This window comes from Cyclopterus lumpus, chromosome 3, assembly GCF_009769545.1.
Source record: "Cyclopterus lumpus isolate fCycLum1 chromosome 3, fCycLum1.pri, whole genome shotgun sequence".
Lineage (NCBI taxonomy): Eukaryota > Metazoa > Chordata > Actinopteri > Perciformes > Cyclopteridae > Cyclopterus > Cyclopterus lumpus.
The window spans coordinates 21,428,506-21,452,847 of record NC_046968.1 but is presented as its reverse complement, the minus strand read 5'-3'; the positions used below and the strand labels follow the sequence as shown (position 1 = coordinate 21,452,847).

At 40.5% G+C, this 24,342-nt stretch overlaps 1 protein-coding gene across 1 annotated transcript in view; it reads right to left on the bottom strand.

Moving 5' to 3' along the window:
• Positions 1–24,342, bottom strand: part of hcn4 (hyperpolarization activated cyclic nucleotide-gated potassium channel 4) — a 55,868-nt gene that overhangs the window by 24,965 nt on the left and 6,561 nt on the right. Inside the window, exons 2-3 of the mRNA XM_034527368.1 lie at positions 12,353–12,776; positions 1,812–1,973 (exon numbers count right to left, since the gene is read on the bottom strand). Of these exons, the coding sequence (XP_034383259.1) occupies positions 1,812–1,973; positions 12,353–12,776 (586 nt within the window). The remainder of the gene's footprint in view (positions 1–1,811; positions 1,974–12,352; positions 12,777–24,342) is intronic.

Here is a 24,342-nt window from a genome sequence, read left to right as displayed (position 1 = left end):
CAATCTCCATGTTGATGTTAATGAGAGGCTACATCCCTCACACAGGATTTTAAATTAAGTACAATACACAAGTGTTCCTCCTCACACCTCAGGGCGTCTGCACTCCGAGATGCAACGGGTGGTCAGTGCAACCTTTTTTGTCACTTTGACGAGGCATTTGGCGTTGTGAGTCCATATTACAGGAGGCGCTGAGATGGTTTAAATATTTAAGAAATAAAAGACTAGATATTTATGTTTTAATGGGAGTAAGTGAAGTTAAAAGTAAAGCTTTTGTTAAGACCATAAAAGTAATGGTAATATTTGTCTGAAAATGTAAACATAAAATATTTTTTTCTTTAGGACAGAAAATAGTTACAGGTTTCTTTGTTGCGGTTTTGTTTATTTCTGCACTGTGTTTAAGGTTCAAATATGTTTTTGAAGAATGAAACAAACATTCTTGTTTTAACTGCTGCAGAAAAAGCTTTAATGAGCCAATTTAATTTATTGAATTAAAATGGATGGTGATAAAGTCACGCATTGTATGTCACCACATGCAACATAGAACTCTGAATGTCTTTTGTTTTAATCCATATAACTGAAAGTGAGTTAGGTGGTAAAAGGGTTGGTCAACTAAGCTTCTGGTTTGATCCCCAGTGCCGACGCTGTCCCTGAGCAGGACCACCTCACTTGAGTGTGTGTCTCGAACAGGTATGGAAAACAAGCTAAAATTACATAATGTGTGTAACATCTCAAGGGACCGTGGTTTGCAACATCTGTCCGTTCTTATGATTAGATATAACAAGTGAGCATGTCAGGGACGCAGTGAGGCATGATAACCCAAATGCATCATACCTTGAGCGATGTAACTACTCATGTGACATCTGCTCTGGCACGGAGAGCTGAACACACAGCTGAATAGTGCTGGTGTGTGTGTAACTCAATGTTGGCTTCCTTGAATTCGTTGCCACGGTTTAATCTGTCATTTTTACGGCAATAAAAAAAAAGAAAAAGTTCTGTCTTTGACTAGAATTACTAAATTATTTTAATTGCCAATATACCTATGCAATCCAGGAAACCTTTATTCCACCATTTGGACATCTGTAAATCTTTCTCTGAAATTAATTGCCAACTACTCAAAAGCCCAAACATTGCCCTATTGGCACTTACATTGAATTGTATATTGATAAGCCATCCGATAGGGACCACTCGTGTCATCTGCTTTCAGTAAGGGTTATATATATATGTTGATTTATTGGTAGGCTGTAATGAAAAGAGAAGCATTCACTGATGTCAGATCAATGAGGGCCCCACCACAAAACCATGATGCATCATGCTAATTTAGCATGAGAGCCATCAGCTGCGGGTGAATCAGAGTCACACATCAGGTGTCAGCAAATAAAAGATAACTCTATTCTGAGTCGGCTTTAACAGACTCTACTACAGCAGCTATTTTAACAATACAGCAAAATTAAAGCAGAGCGTAAGTGCTCATTGGAAGCTGTTAATATTCAACCATGTATTGTCCAATATCTGTCCTCCTCACACAATCAATGTCCCCTACATAGCCTGAGTGTCTCTCTACTTTCATAATTTAGATAGATCTCGTGAGCTCCAAATAAATAAGAAAAGAATCGACAAATTGAATACATTTGTGCAAATGTAGAAGATAAATATATTTGATTTAGAGCTTAAAATTACAGATATGCGAGTCAATCTTTCCCAGGATGCTAAAGGGTTTTAGTACAATAATTACTAAAGCTGACAGATGAGATAAGACAGGGCATAATCTTATTTCAGAAGGCAGGGAGACTCGATGCAGCAGAAGCACTCACCACCATCTTATTTTTGGACACCCAACAGTCGGCGGGGAAGTCTTGCAGCATGGGCACCAGGAACTGCAGGCAGCCGTCCCAGTGACACAGCAGCAGCATCATGCCGATCAGGTTGACTATTCTCACCATGGCGCTGGCTAGGTCATAGGTCATGTGGAAGATCTGAGGAGAGGGGGAGGAAGAAACCAGCAAATGGGTTAGGGTAGGACGATTTAACATGTGATGGTCAAATCCCTGATATCTCTTGAAGGTACACACAACAGATTTTCCTCCTCCACATGACTTCTATGTTTATTCTTTCATCACATCATGCACAAGGTTTGTGGTTTAGGAATTAGACAACAACGTACTAGCCTGTATAAATCATCGTTTTTATATTGCACACTGATGAACTGGTGGATGCAGATGATGCCCTTCTGAGAGCAGTCCACTGGGGATGCTCGGCAGACGGGGACCAGAGCGTTATCTCCCCTGGTGCTGAAGCGCTCTTATCATCGGCCACTCAGTGAAACACAATAATGGTACAAGGAGTAGAGGTGGGAGCAATCACAGGCTGCATTTGTTAATCCTAATGATAAATATACTCATAAGGCGCTCCAGGACTTCTGGGCTGGTGTAGACTTTAATGGCCTCAACCATTCAAAGCCTCTTAATCCCATTGAAGACTGAGGTGTGCGCCGCTAACTGCTCCACTCCTTATTCAAATCCACTCAGTGCCTTTTAAGAGCTTGTGACTGAGAGGGGATTTTTCATTTGCACTTTATTGTTCAGCAGTAGGGGACGATATCGAGGAAGATGTAGAGATGCACATGTTTGTCGCCCAGCGTTCCATCTTAGTCCTCCTTCCTAAAGCACTGAGCTTGTTTATTTTTCTGCTTCCATCTGAACGCATACAAATGTGAGTGCGTGTTAAGAAGAAGGCTGGCAGGGATCAGTGTGGTGTTTGTCCAGGACAGTGTGGGTGCTGCTGCACCATCGAATCACATCAATTTAGCTCCGTCAACAGGCCAGCATGAAGCCAGAGGTATGCCCGGAAAAATGTGCTTGGGCTAGGAGAGGAGCCAGGCTCTCTCAGAAAGGATGGAGACATCCCCACTCACAAACACACACACACACACACACACACACTGAAAGTCAACATGTCTCTCTACCACTGCGCCCCTTCCCTTCTTTCTTTGGGCTCTTGTTCAAAATGTTTAGCCTTAAGCACTTTAACATCACCTAAGCTGAATCATTCGCTCAGCTGCATTTCTTGCTCAACCCACCAAATCCCTTAATTTTCTACACTTTTGTTCACAGCTGCACAACAAATGTGAGCTTTTTATTTTTTAAACACAGTGATAAATAAGGTTTGTTATCTGTGAAGCAATGTTGTGTGTGATGTCAAATTTCCTGCTGGAGCTTTAATTGCAATCCATAACATTAAATTGTTAAATTAATTCGGTGGGGAATGAATAAATCACAAGGTACCATTTCCCACATTGAGACTGATATATTTTTGATTTTTAAAATCGTATTTTCAGACAGGAAAGGGAAGCTTTTCAAATCTATAAAAACTTGCTATGGAAGATGTGTATGCCAATACAGCAATTCCTGGGACAATAAGGATTGGAAAAGATATAAAGCATACAAGCGCACAGTGTATTGTTTATGTTTTAAATCATTATTTTTAAATTAGTCATTTGAGATTGTGGGATTATTATTATTGCAATATAACATTTACTCTCAGGCTCAAAATAAAAGCCACCAGAGGCTGACGTTGAATGTGACAATCGTGAAAAAAAGCATGTTAAATATATTTGTAGTTACATCTTCGAGGTTCATAAGAAATATTAGATAAAGAGGTAACAGCACAACACAAGTACTAAAATGTTTTGCATTAGCAGAAGGGTCTTTTACATCAAATATTTGTATACAGCAATAAAATATATATTCAAACATTTGCAACACAATCACAGGATGTGTGGTTACTGTTGCCACCCACAATTATGCATAGCACTAACTAATGTATGGAAAATACTTTCAATTGTCCCATCCAATTGTGAAGGTTGTCCTTGAAACTGTCAATACACTGAATACTACTGCACTCTCTACAGTGTCGGTGTATTTCTGAAGCGGGATAAATTCTTTTCAATATCTTGTGGTGCCGCCTGAATGACTCATTACTGTTCAACAATAACTCCTGTTACGTTCCCACTGTAGCTGTGCCCTAAAAAGACCTCTGGCACTTAACCACCGAGTGGAGGATAAAGCCTATGCAAACTGTCACGAGTAATACCGTGCAAATCTCCAGTTTGTAAATCAAAGTGCAGTCACCGGAGGAAGGTGACTCCCCTATCTCTCTCCACAGCTGTAATCAATTCAAATAGTCTCATGCCAAGCAGGAACAGACTTTCCACTTATATATATATATATATATATATATATATATATATATATATATATATATATTTTTTTTTTAAAGTGTTTCCAAGATTGTTTCCGGAAAAAATTTATATTATAGTTTTATTTCTGACACCTTTCGTGAATTAGAAAAAGACCACACACACACACAGCAGGACGCATCTGGGTAATTTAACATGTACTATAAAAGTGCTGATATACAGTATTTAACAAAACACGGATTGCATACACACCATTTCACAACATGGCGTGTTATATGAAGGATGATGAATTGCTGACCACTTTCTTTTAATTGATAGGGACATAGAGTGAGCCTGGCTGTATTAGCATCAGCATAAACAGGAGAGCTTTGATTGATGAGGTTACGGAGACGCAACACAAAAGCTTGTTGTTACTCTCACTACTCTCATTAGGCCTCTCCATATGATAGGCCATGCGGAAATCTGCTTGCCTTTTTTAAAATCAAAAACATGGGTCAGATCACATAACCTACAGTACGTCAATGCTAAAGTTGTAGTTTCATAAATGCAACTAATGAAATAGCAGTTACAAGGTTGTAAGCACTTTGAGTTTGAGGGTGTATTTAATAAACAGAAATTGTGTCGGGGGGGACGGGGACGGGGGGGGGGGGGGACTCAGTTACAAGACAAAGACATGGAAGAAATGGAAATTAAACTGATTCTACTACTACTACCACCACAATACTGGTATCTTAATGTACAGTTTTACGCATAAATACAGCTAAACCACATCTGAACACAAACGTCTACACTACAAATAAAATCAGTAAATAAAGACCCAAAATCTGAACAGGGGTTGCGTTCTAAAGTCATCAAGTAACCTGTATCCTTGGGGGCCAGCGATCAGGCTCACACAGGCACAGAATGGGTGAAGGGATGCTGCAGTCATCTCAAACAGATGGAGTAAGAAAAGTGTGATCCAGGGGAGAGAATAGATGCATATGTCCCATGGTGCTGATGGTAGCTGCCCAGACACGTTTGATGTAGCACTATACTGAGGCATCTGGTGTTTGGTGCTCACGCTGCTAATGATGATGAATGCTTGGCATGATGGCGACCCGACACATCAGAGAAAGCTAAATTCTTCACTCATATTGTTTTTCTCGGACTGGTCCTCAACACGTCGGATTTACTTTTTGGGTTGGTTTCACATGGTTCAATGATCAAGTTAAACTGCATTTCTTTTGTCTCAGTATCTGTCCTGTGAATCTTTTTGTTTTAGTGCAGTCCAAACATTGTGAACAGGACAGCTCTCCTTTTAAATAGTTTATTTTTTGGGTTTAATGTTCTAATAAATTATGCAATTTCAGTGATTTATGAGTTTTGAAGATTCAGCCCGCCACACAGTGTAGCTCAATGTGTTGATTCATTAACATCTGCTTGTATTATGAAGACGTGGCTTAACATATACATTGGAAAGCATGCGCTCTTATTCACACCAGAGCATGATGATCTTATTAGTCAGGTTTAAACATATATGCAACATAAAACTATTTGATTTTAGCTTCATACTTCTAACTTTTTATAAATATACAACTTTTTTGATGGATTTGCTGGTTATTTGAATGTCATCTGTCTGTAGTAGTGCTAATTTAATTCATTTACAGCACTGTATGTATTAGATATAATACATAATGTGTGTAAATAGCTTCCCATTTTTGAGTGAGAATCATTTTTTTCGTTGAAGAGTAACAAAGTGCTCAATCAATCCGTCTTGTCTCATTGTTATTTTTAATCATCCCACATGATAGAGGATTCTGGGAGCAGGCTTTGGGCAGGGGTTAGTTTTCTCACTATAAATGCCTTGACCAAAATGTCATGCTCATGCATGCTGTCACGATGGATGAAGCACATGTGGAGAATGAGAAGTAGGCCTGGGAGTGTACCACTGGGAACACCCTTCCATCATCTGTCTAAACAGGCCTGGAGGGCTCGGATCACAAAAAAACACTCTAACTCTGCTCCCTACCAAGATGTGCCGTTGGGTTTCTGGAGGATTACACATATTTTGTGTAATAGTTTTAGCAAATCCACTGTGGGTATTGATATCACACAAGGCTCATTCAGAACATTGAGGACCTGTCACTATTGCTGGCGAGCCTCATTGTGCACTCAATAATAGCCCATCAAATATATTCCCTTTTTTTTCTTATCTCTGAAAGACCAGTCTTTGCTAAGGTAATGGGTCAGTGAGTGGGTAGCTGATTAGTTGATTTACCATATTTAAATATTTTTGTATAGATTTACTGGCTGGAAATGTAAGGCATTGGAATTCTCTGGACCCACGGGGCTCCACATGGCTGACTTCTATCAAAGAACCTGAGTATTTTACTGACGTGTGCCTTTGTTTCTCCCCAACTGTAGCACACTGCCACTTGGGCAGGCAGTCATACATCCTAACAATCCAAGAGGCCAATATTAATAGAGATTGACGATCTGCCATCTTGTAATAAATATACACAGGTGGTGTTGCATAGCTCCGGACACCTTAAGTCGTTTGCTTTTCACCATACCATAACACATCCCCTTCCTCGCCTCCATTCGCGCTAAAAGCCCCGTTTACTGTGTCAGCCAGTCGAGACTGTTATGTTGTAGGCATCAGGCACGAGAGGAGGAAGCCCTCAGAGCTTAGTCATTAGTGCACTGCCTTGAATCTGATTTAACAGGATGACTAATCTCATCCAAGTCACTGGTTCGTCAACAGGAGACAACTCCAATGAGGAGAATATCCGGTCACAGTCTTATTTTTATCCCGGTGACAAGAGGGAGACAGGGGAGACGCCATAACGGCAGTCTGCTATGAGTGTGGCTGATGGATATCTGCACACCATATGGCACGCCATTATGCATGACAGTGTCATCACTGGCACATAGCCACCACCAGCACCAACATCTCTTTGTTTGTCAACAGCATTCTGACAACATGGCAGTTATACAACTGTTAAAAGTAGAAATGGAAGCAATCAGCAAAAAGGACATTGATGGAGATTCATGGGCTGGTGGGGGATCAGGGTATTGCTTCAGGTGTTAGTGGTGTTCGGATTACAGGTGGAGAAGATATGATTGCAGTTTCAGATGTAAAGTCCTGGGAGAATGTTGTACTTTGTGAATAAATTAACAGCAATAAGATATTGTGAAGACACGCTGGCACAAGATAATTGACCTCCATTCATGAACAAGCTTTGTACTCGAAGACATTGTAAATGTAACATCTCGAAATTCAGAGTGAGTCAAGAGAATTATGTAAAATACACAAGCATCAAATTATTCTTAAAGTGACACGAATAAAGTAATATCTTTATTTAGACATTGAGCTGTAGTTTGTTTGATGACAATTCATTAAAGAATGTAGCCTTGCTTTGATCCAAAATCCCCTTTCAATGTTCAATTCGATTTATTTTGTATAGCCCAAAATCACAAATTTGCCTCAGAGGGATTTACAATCTGTACACACACACACACACACACACACAACATCCTGTCCTGGACCTCACATCGGTTCAGGAAAAACTCAACTTACAATGGGGAGAAAAAGGGAAGAAACCTTCTGGAGAGCAACATCCTCTGAGAGAAGTACAATATATGTCATGTGTACAGAATAAACAACACATGCAATGACAGAAATGATCCATATAATGAGAGTAGTAGGCATGATGAATAAAGTCACAGCTACCAAAGATAACCGCAGCGGTGGATATAGGCAAGTACTAATAATATAAATGATAATAAAAGCAGTAATGCTATTGGAAACACTAACGGTTGTCTTCTGTGAAGACCCACTGCAGCAGTTTGGGGCTCAAGGACAACAATTTGCGGATATGCGCCCAAATGCCTGAGCTTCAGGCAACGAGCACAGTATGCTCTCTTAAGGACATGCATTTATAGTCCATGTCAACACCGCCAACAAAAGCATGCACACACTTACGCGCAGGAAAAAAAAGCACTCGACACACAATGAATAGACAGATTGATTGATTGCAATGCCCAATAAGTATTCACATGTGTGCATGAAACATTAATCTGATTTATGACTTGTTGGACGTGTTTGCTGTGAAGGTCCAGCTCACACTGGTGCAATGTTTTAAGTGAGGATGTGAAGCCAATGATTAGCTCAGTCACCCTTAGTCAAATGTTCCTATTTGAGCTCTATGATCAGTTTTCTACTTTGATTTTGTGTATTTAATTTTGACAACTTCAAAACAGACAGTTGTACATTTTTGACGACCCGCTTTAGGCACTTCACGTTTAATTCCTCTGAGCTCTGTATTTTTGGTATGAATTGCTTCTCCATCACTTCAGTACATTCAACATTGTTTTATTCTTGTTGTTTATTATTGTCTTGTTCTGAATTCCTAAAAATATTTATTCACCGCAGAGAGTACATGAGAAAAGATTCTAATTTAAAATGTGTTCCCCACAGTATCACTCTACGAGGCATTAAACCTTGCAGTACAGTTCACTGAGCTGTATTCAACACTTCCCGGAAGAAGTGTCCTCTGTGTGACACAGGAGGAAACGAAACTCAAACAATAACTCTCAAAATGAATTTGTGCCAGATTATTTATAGCGTGCAGATACTTGTGAAATAGGAGTAAAAAATAAATTTTACAAAATCTGCTTTTCTATTTGGAGGACATCACGACATCAAAGGTCTGCCGCTTCTGCAATGTGATGTCAGAGAAGTGCACCTTATCACAGCGCCATATTTAGAATGGAAAGCTGAATGGCATTAAGCGATGTTACAGGGGCTAGAAATAGGATCCTGCCTCAAGTCTGTGAAAACTAGGTATAGTATATCGTTTAAAAGCAAGAAATTTCCCAACTTGTCAAATACAGCAGCTCGGTCCGTGGCCCCACGCTCTTCGTACCCCCGATAGCGTCAGTTTTGCGCGTGTCAGTTTCCACTCGTTCAACTTTTCCACTGTCTTTTCAAAATGAACCTGTGTGTTCACTGGTAACGACTTGGTTAGGTTTAGACTACAACACTACTTGTTTAGTTGTAGGAAGAGATTGTGGTTTAGTTTACATTCAGAACGTTACACAACATTACGTCATTTTCAAGTCTGTCAACATTGACTTTTGGTTTCACATGGGACACAAACACCTGTCTCTCAGGTGAGAGTCCTGTCTTTTTTGACCCGTCTGCCTACCTCATTAGGACTTTTTTGCTTTTTATACTATGCCACCGGATTTCCTCATAGTTTGAAGCTCAGAGCAAATGACCGAGCTGCCGTATGTGACGATTTAGGAAGTGAGAACGTGCTGCCCACGCTTGATATGCCGATGAATAGACCAATGTTGGGTTCTCAAAATATTCAAATGGCGATGAGATACATACACATTGTCTGAAGTGTAGCTGTCAATAGGAAAAGTCAAAAAGTCAGTCAGGTGGTGAGATCTTGGCGACAAGTTATTCGGTGCTGACAGATGACATTTCTGTGAGGTTGCATCTGGAGTACTCTGGCGCTGAGGCAAAGCTGGCCTTTCACTCTGTCTGCCTAACTAGCATTCATCAGCAAACCTCACACACACACACGGACACACACGCACGCACGCACACACACAAATGTAAATGGCAGCTGGCTCTGTGTGTGTAATGTCCCCTCTCTTTGTCGTATTGCATCGGTGGTTTGTATATGCTGCCCTGTAAAGCCCTTACAATTATGTTAATGACAAAGATGGGATTTATTGCTTTGTTTTACTCTCACCTCACTGTCTTCCTTTCTTTCTAAAGAGAGAGAACTAGTCTGGGGTGGTGATCGATTCCAACCAAACAAAAGCGTCGATAAGCTAGTTCAACGGGCGATACTGATTTTTTCTCTCTTTTTTTCCTTCCTGTAGTTCCCTCTGCCATTTCTTCCTCTCTCTTCTCCTTCCTTTGTTGCCTCAGTGCACAGGCTGACCACGTGACAGCTCACTGTCAGTGTGTCTACCCTATTCAAATGAGGGCTGGCCTCAACTGTGCGTATCTCTGCCTTCATTTTGGGCTCACAAGTACAGCAGCAAGCATGCACGGAGGCACAAGGTGGCAAAGGGATTCTCCCCCAGTGATTCATTTGAACTTTTCCTCTCTTTGAAATGGCATCACAGAGGCTCACACTTACATACACTGTTCAACACAGAGTGCCAGCTGAATATTTGAAAAGGAAGAGCTTTTAAGAATGCCCGAAGGCAGGTCTGGGGATATTGTGCTTTGATCGGCAATCAGCTTTCTATTCAACCTTTCCAATAGTCGATGTAATGTCATACATTTAGAACACACCCAACCAACTAACTGGATGGCATTGCATTTTGACAACAGTGTGCAAATCGGCTCATTAAAGGGTACCAATACTGTGCTGTGTGTATATGTGAAATTAGAGCAAAAGTATTCCATACAGCCGAGCCAAGGATCTCATTTCTGAAAAATGTTCTTGATTTATTTCATAGTTTCACGACCACTTTAGAGTTTGCTGGTATTTTGTCAATACGAATCAAAATGATGTGTACTTGTGTGCCTTTCATTAATAACATCTAAGGGCTTCAATGAGTGATGGCACAAAGAGAGACATAACACTTAAAAGTCGGTTTGATATCCAATCTACTTCAAGTGAGAAATGATATGAGGAAAGGCACAAATAGTATTATTTCTGGCATTTCCACAACCATCATTTCCAAGAATGCATGTTCGCAAGATGCTAGCAATCCAACTTTGTTTGTGTGCTGATTTGCAGCGGAAAAAAACGAGGAAGAAGAAAAAGAAAAAAGAATATGAAGGAAAGAATTGTTCGGGAGACACCGATAGCAGGATTGTCAAAATGTACACAATAGTCGCTGATGGTAGTAACGAGTGCCATTTTGCTTCCGATTTGGGGCTTTTGTATGTGATCTCTAAAAACTCACAAAAATCTAATTAATAATTATTATTATGCAATTTCACCACAATAATATTTTAAATATTTATTGGATGCACAGTGAAAAAAATTATTCAGAGCTCAGGTGAATTGTATCTGGACACAAATGTCTATACTGGGTAATAAATACGATTTATGGATTCCTTACATTAAGTGCAAAAGCCCTCTGTTAAATGGCCTCTAGGCCTTGAGAGTAAACAACCTGACTAGTAGTAAATGTTGCTTTGATCCATGACATCAACAACGGTATGAATTGCAGAAAAGCAATATAACATCTGTTGTCCATCTGTTGTCCATGCACGCATCTTGTGTCAAAGTACACAAAGTACACTTACCCTGAACTAAAGCCTCCACCCTGCACCACCACCCATCGCCTCAAAGAAATACAAGCTTGTCTGGAGCTTTGATTATTTTTCGGGAGGATATGTGGATTGACAAACAGCAGTTCATTATAAAGCACTGAGACTCTTAAGAAGAAGTCCGACTCGTGGGTAGCATTTAATAAATGATGTGTTTTCACTTATATTGTGACTGACCAACAGAGCAGCCCTGACCGTCACATATTATCCTCTAGTGGAGTGACTTCTTGTTGACTCCACGCTGAGACTCTGATGCTTCACTTTGCACCTTTTACCTCCGAGACTAAACAACAAGACCCATCCAGTGAGAGCAATGGGACCTTTTCTAATTATTGCCACAATCATAATCATGCTTGTGTCGCAGCAAGGCCTCTCTGGGCTCTGTAGTCCCGTTGCTAGCTGGATGGGGCACACAGGGAAAATGCTAATCAACATCCGGCCTCATTAACTTATTGGTGACTGGGGTACAGCAAAAGAGCCTCTTCACTCCTTTCAAGGGTGGATGTAATCAGAAGCAGCATCTATCCATATTTCCTTCTCAGGGGAAAGGTACATAGCTCTGCAAACATGCTCACAGTAGGTCCTAATACTAATTTGGATTATAATCGGATTCAAGAAGAAAGCCCTATGTGTTTGACAAGCTTCATCAAATAATGTGATTGTTTAAATGTCAATCATTGAGATTTCCTTGGTATTTTCTCTGAATCTCTGCCTTTCTTTTCTCTGTGTGAACCCACTTGTAGACAGCAAGGGAATCCAGCTTGCCAAGGCCAACTTAAAAAGCAGGCATCACACACCTCTTACAGGAAAGTGGCCAACATTCAGCACACCTATACACTAAAAGACACGACGGTGCACTTTCCTACCTCTTCCCACTGGTGGATGTAGCGAATGAGTCTCGAGAGACGCAGGAGTCGCAGCAAGCTGAGAATCTTTGTGAAGCGCACAATCCGCAGGGCGCGCGCTGTCTTGTAGAAATCCGAATCGATGCGCGTCTCCACGATGAGGAAGATGTAGTCCACGGGGATGGAGGAGATGAAGTCCACCACAAACCAACTCCGCAAGTACTTGATCTTAATCTGTTGCGGATCCAAGATGATCTCTGTGTTGTCCTCCTTGACGATACCAGTCCTGAAATTGAGGACCAGATCCATGAGGAAGAAGGTATCGGAGACCACGTTGAACACAATCCAGGGGGGCGTATGTTCATCCTTGAAGAATGTGATGCCCACAGGGATGATGATGAGGTTGCCCACCATCAGCAGCAGCATGGTCAAGTCCCAGTAAAACCTTATTACAAATAGAAATGGAGAAAGACAGAGATGGGATGGTAAAAGAGTCAGAACATGGCAAAATGATCTAGCTAACTCTTAGAAACATCCTGTCAAGTTAGAGGGTTTCACTAAACTTCTGTGTGCTTGAAAAAACTATTATATATGGACTGTATGATATAAAAACTGTGTGTATATCTCTTTTGCATCATGCAGTAAATATAGTGTGTATATATTATGAATATTATCTCTTTTTAGAAAATGGCCGAACCACGATACATCAACTCACATACACACTGCAACTGCTTGGCAAAGATTGCAGAAGTATAGAGATTGTTTCTACCCAACCACAGATTCCCTGTACAAGCAACCAATGATGAGATCCATTCTGAGACTCATCAGCTCTTATTTTTATTAATTTACCTTTGGGTGTGCATGTGTGATGGAAGCCAGCAAAGCCACACAGAGTGTAATGATAGTGTAATAAACTATATGTAACTTCCCCACTATGCCTGGCGGCAGCTTGATATGACAGCCATTTGTGTTTATACTGTAAATCACAATTCAAAGGTCAATGAGGGTTAAATGTTAATTACAAACTGTACTGTGACCTCATCCGTCTTCTAGGCCTGAGAGTTTGGATATAAATTGCAGTCTTTGCTGGCTTGGTAATTGAATCCAGATTGGCTCTTTTGTTTTAAGGACGATATATCTAGATACTCCAGAGATTGCACCGTGAGGGGGTCCTGCATGATGGACCAGCCCAGTGAGCTTTGATGATTTACCCACCTCACCATTAACTGGGCCACAATGATCTATCTCTGCCCAAAGCCAATTTTCAAGAGCAGGGCCATAAGAAACAAGGAAGAAAGGATATACATAACCAGGGAAGGATATGATGTTACTGCATGCCAGCAAGTTTACAGCTGTGTATTACTGCTTACACTCCCTTAATGCAGCTGATGTCGACTGATTTCATGTTTGATTCACCGTGTTGAAGTAAATAACAACGGCTTTAAAATGAACGGCTGCTTTGCCGGATAACACAGACTGATCCAAAATGTCCTCTGGCCCATGTCATGTCCAGTTGAGTAAAATGTACCTATCAGTACAGGTACATAACGTCTGCCTCACCAGAGCAGGAGATAACTTGGCACATACCCGGTTTCCTTCCTTAGATTCCTTGTGTTTCTCTTTTCTTTGCCTGCCTGTGTTTGCTTTGTTGGAGGTTTACAGTTCATTTTATTCATGATTATTTAGATCTAAAATGGCCTTTTCTTTTCAATTTCCATTGCGATATGCTTGTGATGAAGCACAAATCCTCCAAGTAGTTTTACCCTTATGATGTACCTTGATATTCACATTGATGCTACCACAATCAATGTAGACTTTATCACAGCTAATAATTTGAGATTTTGTTCTATTTTATTTTCTGTGCGCATGACTAAACATCATTGCTTTTATGAAGGTAAAACAAAAATAAATCGGGGACGTCATGACATGGTTGCATTGGGACACAAGAGGTCTCATTGAGTAAATATGTGGAAAGAGTTACCATTACTTACACTAAAAAAGTGATAACTGTAAAATACTGCAAAACTACACAGGCTGCTATGTATCAGACACTTGAGTTGTAATGTGCACAGGTTAGTGGTTAACGAGAGCATTTCACACATGCATACATGTAAAGTATACACAGACACACATCTCAGGTTCATATTGCACACACAGAAACACACACACACACACACACACACACACACACACAAAGACACACACACACAGACACACACTGAGGAAACAAGGACAGTAATTGGAATTCTTCAAAGTAAAAGGGTATCTACTGTTCCAGCTTGTTGTCAAGTGGAGTTATATTTAGACAGACCTTGCCAACACTGTTTTATCCTGTTAAGACTGAAAGCCCAACAGGACAAGAAAAATGTCAAAGGAAGAAACATAGATTATGACATTTGTTTTACATATTGCCACGTTATCTAATGTCATAAATGCTAGATAGCATGTGCATGTTTTTGCATCCCCTCAGCTACAGCTTACTAATAGAATGCAAGTGTGCTCCCAGCACTTGACAGAGTACATCAGCAATGATTTAAAGTTTTCAGTTCCTCCAGAAAAATAAAAATATTTCCCTTTTGTTTTGCTATTCGTATCAACTGTGATGACTCAACCAAGTTGCCAGAAAATGTTGGCGTTGTAGATTTCTGCAAACTACGGGATATTTTGAATGTCGAGGTGTCTGAACCAAAGAATATTCATAAAAGTTTCAAATCAGCCTTGTATCATGCTTGCAGAAACACAATTACACATTGTTAGCGTTGTGAAATGATTAGTTAGCTTTAAACAACAAAACAACAACAATTGTTCTGCATGTCGCTCATTGTACTAACTCACTTGCTCTGACCAAAAGCAAGTGTCCACATTTAATATTTATATGGTTTGCAGAAACTTGCAATGCCAACAATTCTTCCTGGGAAATGGACTGTAAACTGCCAATGTCAGTCTTTTTGCTTTTCTCTTTTTAAAAAGGCAAACATGTGTTTTCATTGAATTCTCCATATTAAAAATCCCTTTAAAGAAACTTGAAACTTCCTTGAGTTAGGTAACTCTTGTGTAATCATGTAGCTCAACAAAGATTAACAGAAAACGAATGTAACTTTGAAAAGATACAGGCATTTATAATGCATCAAAAACATGCCATGGGATACCTTGGATAAAACTGCTAAATGATATATATCTATTTAAAAACAATAGTATTATATTATATACTAGAATTAAATTAAGATACTATTAATTAACAGAGTGATAGTCCATGGCACACATGTTATATACTATATTCTAATTCACAAGGACATTTTTATCATAAACCAAAGTATCGGAGAAATGGACTTGGAGCTGATGATGCATGCACTCCAAGTTTAACAACTGGCTATTTTTCCCGAAAAATAGAAGCCACAAGCCATAGAGGTAAAGCACGACAAATATATCTGGCTTCAGTTAGATGATGTATGAATGAAAGAAACAGAAACAGAAGTGCCGGAGGAGAGCATCTCAACATCTTTGCAGAAAGAACAAGACAGCATGCTGTCTGAGACCTCTGGAAGGCACCCTGGCAGAACACTGCTTCTACTGCCACCTGTTTGAGTAAGCCTTACTTGTTATAGGATGGTGTGGATGACTGGGATTGATAGCAGCTCTTGTGTGTTCATTTTAAAAATGCATATTTCTAAATATGAAAGGAAATGCACGCCACAAAAACCAACAACAAAAACAAATCAGAGCATGGTACCTTTTTGTAGTACTAAAATATTTTTAAATAAATCAATCTACAGGTGGAAGACCATTCCATATCCCACTTGAATGTGTTGGGATAAGGAAATCACTCAGTATACAGAATGTCAAAGAGCTGTGTAGGAATCCTTTTGGATTTTAAGTGTTTTTATGTGTCGACTGTGGTTTTAAATCGTGTGTGCGTGTGTGTACACGCATGTGTAGAGTAAATGCTCATGATTTCTCCTTTTCACTCTTGTGGTTGCCTTCTGATGGAGGTCAGGCCACTTAAACATAGCAGGGATCCATTTACTGTGTTTTATTATTCACTGGGACCCTGACATAGAAAAACATTGTTCTATAAATACAGTTGGGCGAGCATGGGATGTTAGGCGGACATTTCAAAGGCATTAAACAATCCCATATTTCTGTATGCATCCCAAATCACTGGCTCATGCTGTGTGCTGGTATGCCACCTGTCTTGAAATAAAATATAGCATAATGCAGTGACCTTGCAGTGGAGCTGTGAAGGTGATACTACCAAGTGTTAGGGGAGAAGGAAACATCTCATTTGAAACATCCAGTTTATGTTTATTAAAGCAATGTCATCATGACTTGACATTTTTTTCTACATGAATCAATCTTTTCGCTTTCATTTGGTTGTAAACAACGCTTTGTAAAAATACTAAATAGATCAGATAAAAACGTGATATAATCTATATAATCTACAGAATAACGTGGCCAGAGCGTGAGTATGTTCGTATGATTATATGACCACTGGGGAACATCAGAGTTGTCTGCGACGACAAGGAAGTAGACTAAAAAAAGGTTTCAATTGCAGACGAGCAAAGCAGAGAACCACTGGAAACATTGTGAATGATAAGCAGAATAGCCCACACGTAACTTGTTGTGTTCAATGTACTGACGAAGGGCGCCCTGACATTTTGCTGTCTGTAGGGATAGAGCCAAAGTGGGGTGACCAGGGACGGCAGGAACATGTTGTCACCCTCAGAGCGCATCTGACTACATGATAAGCCTCTCAGTCCCCTCACCCTGCCAGCCAGGCAACCTGAAAGTGACTGTGAGCCACCAAAAACAGCCTGAAATGGACACACTCTTACCTTTCAGGAGTAGCCTATATTTAAATTGAGGGGGCAAAGGGGATAAAGGAATGTGGGTCCTGCACATATACGGGGCATTTAAAGGCGGTATATGTTTGTGTTTGTGCATGCATGCATGGGTGTGTGCTATTGTTTAGATTCCCCTTGTAGAGATGTTTATCTGTTGGCTGTCATGCTGGGAGAGTGAAGGCAAAGCTTGCGAGCAGATCATCTGTCATGTCAGGTACAAGTGGCAGACAGCATTTAACAGTGGCTCCCTTTATTCCGCACCATATTGACTGAATGGGAACAGCAGAAGAACAGTGAGTTTCCCCAGACTGCACTTCCACAGGGGCACTAGCCAACATTGGCTGCACTGTAAATGTGATTTGGTCTGATTAAATGATAAGAATGTATCGGTTTTGAATGAGCAAGCTGTTTGAGTCAATCTCCATAGACCCCTATGTTAAAATGCCCAACTTTACAGCTGAGATAAGCATGTTTACAGCCTGCTACAAAAAAGTAAGGCATAATTGAGGGATTGGCTGCTTTGAGTGACAGATGGGGGCCATACCAGGTCGCTAGCTGCTAGCTCTCTGCGTTGCTGCGACACCCAGGACCACCTCAGCTCCAGCAGCTCTTTGCAAATTTTTTGATTAGATTAAAGTCAAAAAATCGATCAAAAATTACAAATCAAGAGACCAAGACATTGAGGACCAATGAAAAATACATCCTGTGATTTGGTATTAAAAGCGTTTGACTTTTGGAGATCTCTGCTAAAATTGAATTTTTTGGCATTCAGATGGCGAGTCTTGTTCTGGAAATTGCTCAGTAACCCCCTTATTGTTATTGTACACAGGGAAATTATTCCAATATGCAGAAACTATTTTTTGGAATGGGTAAAGACAATAGATTTTAATTCATGCAAAAAACTGCACATTTTAAAATTGCATGGGATTAACATAAAGTGGGTGTATCTATAAAAGGGAGAGTCGTAGGTACCCATAGATCCCATTTCCATTCAGGTATCTTCAGGTGAGAGGTCAAGGGACCCCAATGAAAATGTCCACACCTAGTGTAGCCTAACTTTGGAGCTATATTTAGCTCACAACATTTGTACCAATGGATGCTTTAGGTCGTTAAGCTTTAAAACTGAGCCCGCTACAACCTATTAAAGAGAGACATGTTGGTCGGGATCTCAACGATCCCATGAGTGTGGTTTAAGGAATCTAAATTCATATTTAAATGGATAGAAATTGAAGTGTCTATTGCTCACTGACAACAAGGCTTCACACATGATTCGCGTGCATTGGGAGATATTAATTAACAACATTTACAGTAACCGCGTGATGAAGGTCTATGGATCGAAAACACTTACACACTTGTCAACCTAGGTGTGCAAAAGTTTGCCTCTTTTAATATCATAATGCATACATGGATTTTGTCATGTTTGATGTTTAATAGGCCACGTTCATGTAATGTTCTAAAATGTAATTTATAATGTGTCAATAAGTTTTAAAGGCAGAGTGGGGGTAACTTATTACTTATTTATAAAGCTAATTTCCGAAGTAGCCACATTTTAGCTGCGGATAGCTGTTGTAGTGCTAAATAAAAAATCGCAGTTCAACTTAAAAGATAACTGACAGAACAACAGCCTTATTTACCCCATTGACATTTTTGAATGAATAAAAGAGAAAAATTTAATACAAATTAAGCATGAAAGGCTCCTGTGAGATAGAAAAAAACACTATTTTTTATATAAGCTACACTTAGCAAGAAGAAGAGGTAATCTATGATAAAGCCTATCACAATCACCAGGAGAACATCTGTAACAGGAAAGAAGTGCCTGTTTATTGCCCATAAAAGAGCCGCTCATTTGTTTACAAAAGCCAGTTGGCACTCACATCAAGATTTAAGTGTCTCCGGAGAAAGAAACAAAATTGGTTAAAAGGGTTAATCCTATTTTTGTTGTCACCCGCTCCAATGAACTGTCATAAAACGGTGCTGTCTTTGCCAAGTACAGCCAGCAGGCACGCTGCACATGACACTGGGGCTGTGCAGTTGCAGGTGGCTATATTTAGGTGAGGCACAGTGTTTTATCAAACTATGGCAGATTGCATCAGAGGGAGAGGCAAATCTCCCCAACCTCAGGCTACAAGAAAACAGAGGGATTTACTAAATACCCACAGAGGGGAGAGGTAAAAATCAACTGAGAGGAGTCAACCTTACCTAACACTTATAAAAGAGATCCAGAGACCAGATTACAAGTAGTTCTATGGGAGGACATGAAGGGTTTTTCATTCACCACTAAAGCTCTGTAAAGGACTGTTATTCAACACAGCCAAGAGATAGACAATGCTAAAGGCAAGGTCACATCTGCTGCAGAAGAACATTTTCGAATAGTTATGCCCCCTTAAAGATTTGACACTGACAAATCTGAAAGGAGGCGCACAACCACGGAAATACAAAACATAAGTGTGGAGAATGCGATCACACATCAGGTCTTTTGAATCACATTAATGGTAACATTTGACAACAACTGAATCTAAACTTGTGCATCAGTTTTAAAGAAAAGAAAGAAAGAAATGTACACTTTTATTGATCCCCGTTGGGAAATTCTTCTCTGCATTTGACCCATCCTTAGTTATTAAGGAGCAGTGGGCTGCAGTGAAGCACCAGGGGAGCAACTGGGGATTTAGTGTCTTGCTCAAGGGGTTCGAACCGGCAACCACTCTCCCCATGAGCTACAGCCGACAATTACAGCTGTAATTGGATTTAAAAGTATCTTAAACATACAGAGGCGTTATTGCTGCAACTCATTAGCTCACAGGGTGTATTGCTATGCTGTATTGTATGACAGCAGATTGGATTAATGATGATTCTCTATTACTGGTTTGAAGGGAATTTAAATCATTAAAACAGCGTAATCATCACTGAATTGCTTGTTTCTTTCTAGTTTTTCTTCATTCAAAATTGGAGATGTGGGCAGTAATTCAGAGGTCTGGAACCCGGCTAACCATCTTAGGGACACTCACTAATCGCCACAGCGTCGGTCCGAGACTCTCAAGAACATGCCCCAGATCCACTCATTGAAACAAGTCCAGCCTAAACTTGCACTGATGTTTGAATAGCGCAGAAGTGTGCACTTAATAGCTCTACCTAAATCATGAAATCACCAAAGCCACTTCACAAACTCACCAGATGTAATCAGAGAGCCAACTGAGAAGAATGCTCTGAAGTAACCAAGTCTGTCCCATTGTCATACCAGTGGGATTTGTTTTTAAAGGAGGGAGGGGGGGGGTTCTGGAGACGCAAGTGCCTACTAAGTATCCGCGGCCTTATCCTTCACAGCTTCCCACAGTGCAACCTGCCAAGTATCTACTCAAAGGAAGAAATTCTGTCCAGTTAGCCATCAGCAAACAAATATGACCCTTGTGTGGAAAACAATAGAGAGACAGTGAGTGGCCGAGCTGTATGAGAGAAGACACAGAGAGGACACAAAGCGCTCCAGCCGGTGCCATCAGCATGCACTTATCCTACTAGCGTGGGTCAGTATCTGTGCTCCAGCTTTGTTGACCGTCATCCCACCACTAATTGCATCTGTGTCTTATCGTGATGCCTTGTTATCTCCCACAAGGTCCTTAGGGTCATGTCAAAGGACCCTGTCAGCCAACCTGTGGCAGAGGAAAGCCTGGCCGGTGCCTCCCAACTGAACACAAAGACTCCTCCCCCCACCCGTCCACTGCTCTGCTGGACAGGAGAGTGCCAGAGACAGATGGAGCAATGAGATTTCTCCGAAGATAGATGAAGTGCTAAGATAATGTAATGTCTATAATGCCAGGCTCTGGTCACACTGTACACCATCACCTTATGCCCTTGCTTTGGGCTGCACCAGTACTGGGCCATTATCTTCACCACTTCAGGTGCTGCAATCAGCAAATGTAGCAGCCACAATTAAAGCCTTTTCTATCCATCTCCAAAACGGTGATCTGAGGTCAAAGGGTGACAAGGAGAGAGGAGACACGGAAAGAAGAAATAAGGGGAGAGAAAATGAGACTCTGTATAACATATAAGGACAAAAGGACAGGGACAACCACGTGAGGACGAGTATGTAGATAGATCCATAGAAGTCTGGTATTCTGGAAATAGGAGTCATGACTTTTCTTCCCACACTGTTGTTTTGAGCAACATCACACAAAAGGTAGAGGTGAATAAAACCACAATTAATAGAGCTTAAAAGCTGATGGAAAAGCCTCACTAGCCTCGGAGCATGAAATCAAATCGGAGAGGAAATGCTGTTTAGCTGATTTCTGCTGGTCTGCGTGAGTAAACAAAATTGGAGGATTATCTGACTGTTAAACCAAACAGGGCAGGATTTATCATGTTTATTTGTTACCTCTATAATTTCTCGATTGTACATGCTAAACAGGGTCAGGGTTGGATTTACACACACCAGCTTTGCTCTTCAATCAAACACTGGGTAACTCGGTAAAACCTTTGAGTTAAAAAAATACTAACTATCCCTCCCAGACAATCCATCTAAGACAAGGAAAACCTCACAAGACAGAACATCTATGCTAACTGGGAAAGGGGAGCTGGGGCTAGATGACCAAGGAAATATGTCTCCTAATCTAGACTCTCCTTCAGACGAGGGTTTGCACCGCCGGGAGAAAAATGTGCCGGAGGAACAGTTCCTGTCAGTGCCCTCTCACTTCTCATCGAATAAACCCAAACCTGACCATCCACCTATATTCAGGTACATTTTCTGAAGTTGAGGAGAATAGGAAGAAAACAGTGAAAGATTCAGAGAACGCTCTGTTGCAATCAATTTGTTATTTTCTTCTTTCGGTTTGTATTCGAGAAAGACTTGGCGACAGTACTGACAGCAGTATTGGCCTCCGAACAGATTATTGATGGATTTCATCCTTAAACTTGAACGCATTTGTAACTTATAGTCAAAAACAGAAGGTGGTGTATAGCAATAACTGCATATGTGTCTGTATTTTTTGTAAAATATTAATGCAATCGCTGCTTGGTAAGACAGCAATTGCCATCCATCTTAAAAGCAATTACTAGGTCAAAGATAAACTATATAGACCTCAGTGGTAAATGTTTTTTATAGAGTGTTGTGAGCTGTCATACAGATTGGAAACCCTTTTTGATGTAGGAGAGAAGTGAAAACATTGCAGGTCAGTAAAGTAGTATCACATAGCCAGTGAGAATGAATGAATAAAAAGGCCTTTTGATGTGGGAACGCTGCAGATCAATGTTCAGTAACACTTTAAGCTTTGCTTCAGCAGTATGAATCTAATGTTGTAACATTAATACAAGTGTATTAGTATGTGGTGAGGTAACAATCTGTTCTACAATGTGGGCAGCAGGAACTGGTCTGGGGAAAAATTGTATTTACTATGAACAGAGCAGCCCCCCCCCCCCCCCCCTCCCCCCCAGCCCCCCGTCCCTACCCCTATAGCAGCAGTGTGTCTCTCAACACTGCATGTCTCATAATCCAGCCATTTGTCTGAGTCTCCTCGACAACCAGCATGTTGCAGGGCCGGGCCAAACACATCGATCCGGGGAAGTATTTCTTGTGAATCACGCCAGCCACACACAGAGTTCTTTATTCGGTGCCCTGGCCTCTGGGTTCTGTCTGAGTGGAAACCCCACTGTTTCCAAAGTGCTTTAGCCTATAGATTCTTACAGAGTCCACCTGAGGTTATCTAAGGCAATGCCATCTTCCTTCCATGTCTGTTCAGCGCAGATGGCTGGAGAGTTGTATTGGCAATGGAATTAATAATGGTAAGCAAGAAAGAGAGGGATGATTGAGATAGAGAAGAATGAAACCTCATGACACAGTCTTGTCACAATGTCGTCTCTGGTGGTATCTCACGGTTGTCTACCTGAGTCACCATGCAGGGGGAACATTCTGCTAATTGGCTCTGAAATGACTGAAACTTGTCTGTGAAGCTGACTTCACATTAAATTTTAAGTGTTTTTTAATATGGTATTTCTCAGATTGTGTTCACCTCCTGGAGCAGCATATCGACATTCCAATTCCAATCTAGGCTGATAGGGGGAAAAAGCAATCCAATTTCAGAGAGAGAGAGAGGGTGTGAGAATCCACCTGGGACACAAGCAGGGCTGAAAAGGTCAACCGGTACAAGATACAACAGAATCTGTGTGAGGGGAAATGAACAGGCTCAGGCTGCAGAGGTCAATGCAAGGAAAGGTGAGATGTGGCCACTATACTACAAAAACATATGCATGCATAAAAACAAAGTATACTGTATATATTTTTTAAATAAACAATGTTTATTTAAAGTCTCTCAGCATACCATTTTTTACTAGCTGGTCGATGAATTAATGTCAAAATATAGTTTGCAATTAACACTTTAGGTACTTCTAACCTGCATGTGGTGCAAAAGGATAAGCTTTCATATATCAGACGCTTTTATGTTGCAAGTCCAAAACATTGGTGTACTTGAAACTATGCTGACAATCCTCAGAAAATACAACGTGCTGGGCTATTTTTTTTTTATTGCTAGAAACCAAGTGATTTCTTATTTCCAAAGTTTTCATATTGTATGTGCAATAAATGCTTCAATCATTAGAAGAGATACTATTCTTTAGTTTGGTTCTCAATGAGATGATGATGATGCAGAGGTCTGAAACACTGCAGCACACGTAATCAAAGTAAAGAATGCCCTCTTGGGTATCATTGGAAGATTACACCTACAATATGTGTTGATGTTTATTGTTTCATACCGGAGCAGATTATGTGTCAAATGTTAGACTGAAATTAAAATGAAAGAAGTATCATAACATTTATAACTAGACCCACTATTTGGATGGAAAATAAATGTTACTGTGCCACAGGCCAAACAAAGAAGCATAAAGTAAAGCATCAGCGGCAAATTCAATGTTTATTTCCACACAGTAAAAATCAGTTGCAGCTCCTTCTGCACAATGTGTTCAGTGTCACAATGCTCACAAATCGTGCTGTAACCACGTGGACAGGGGAGGTCAACAAGGGTCAAGTGACTCCATTGCGTCGAGATAGTGGGCACTCTCAGTTCATAGATATTGTAACTTGTCTCTTTTCCAAACCAGGAAGTGGTGCTCAAACAATGCCAAAGCGTAGCCAGAAGCAGAATGTATGAATAGAAATACAGAAAGGTCAACAGAAATCTTGTTCACTTT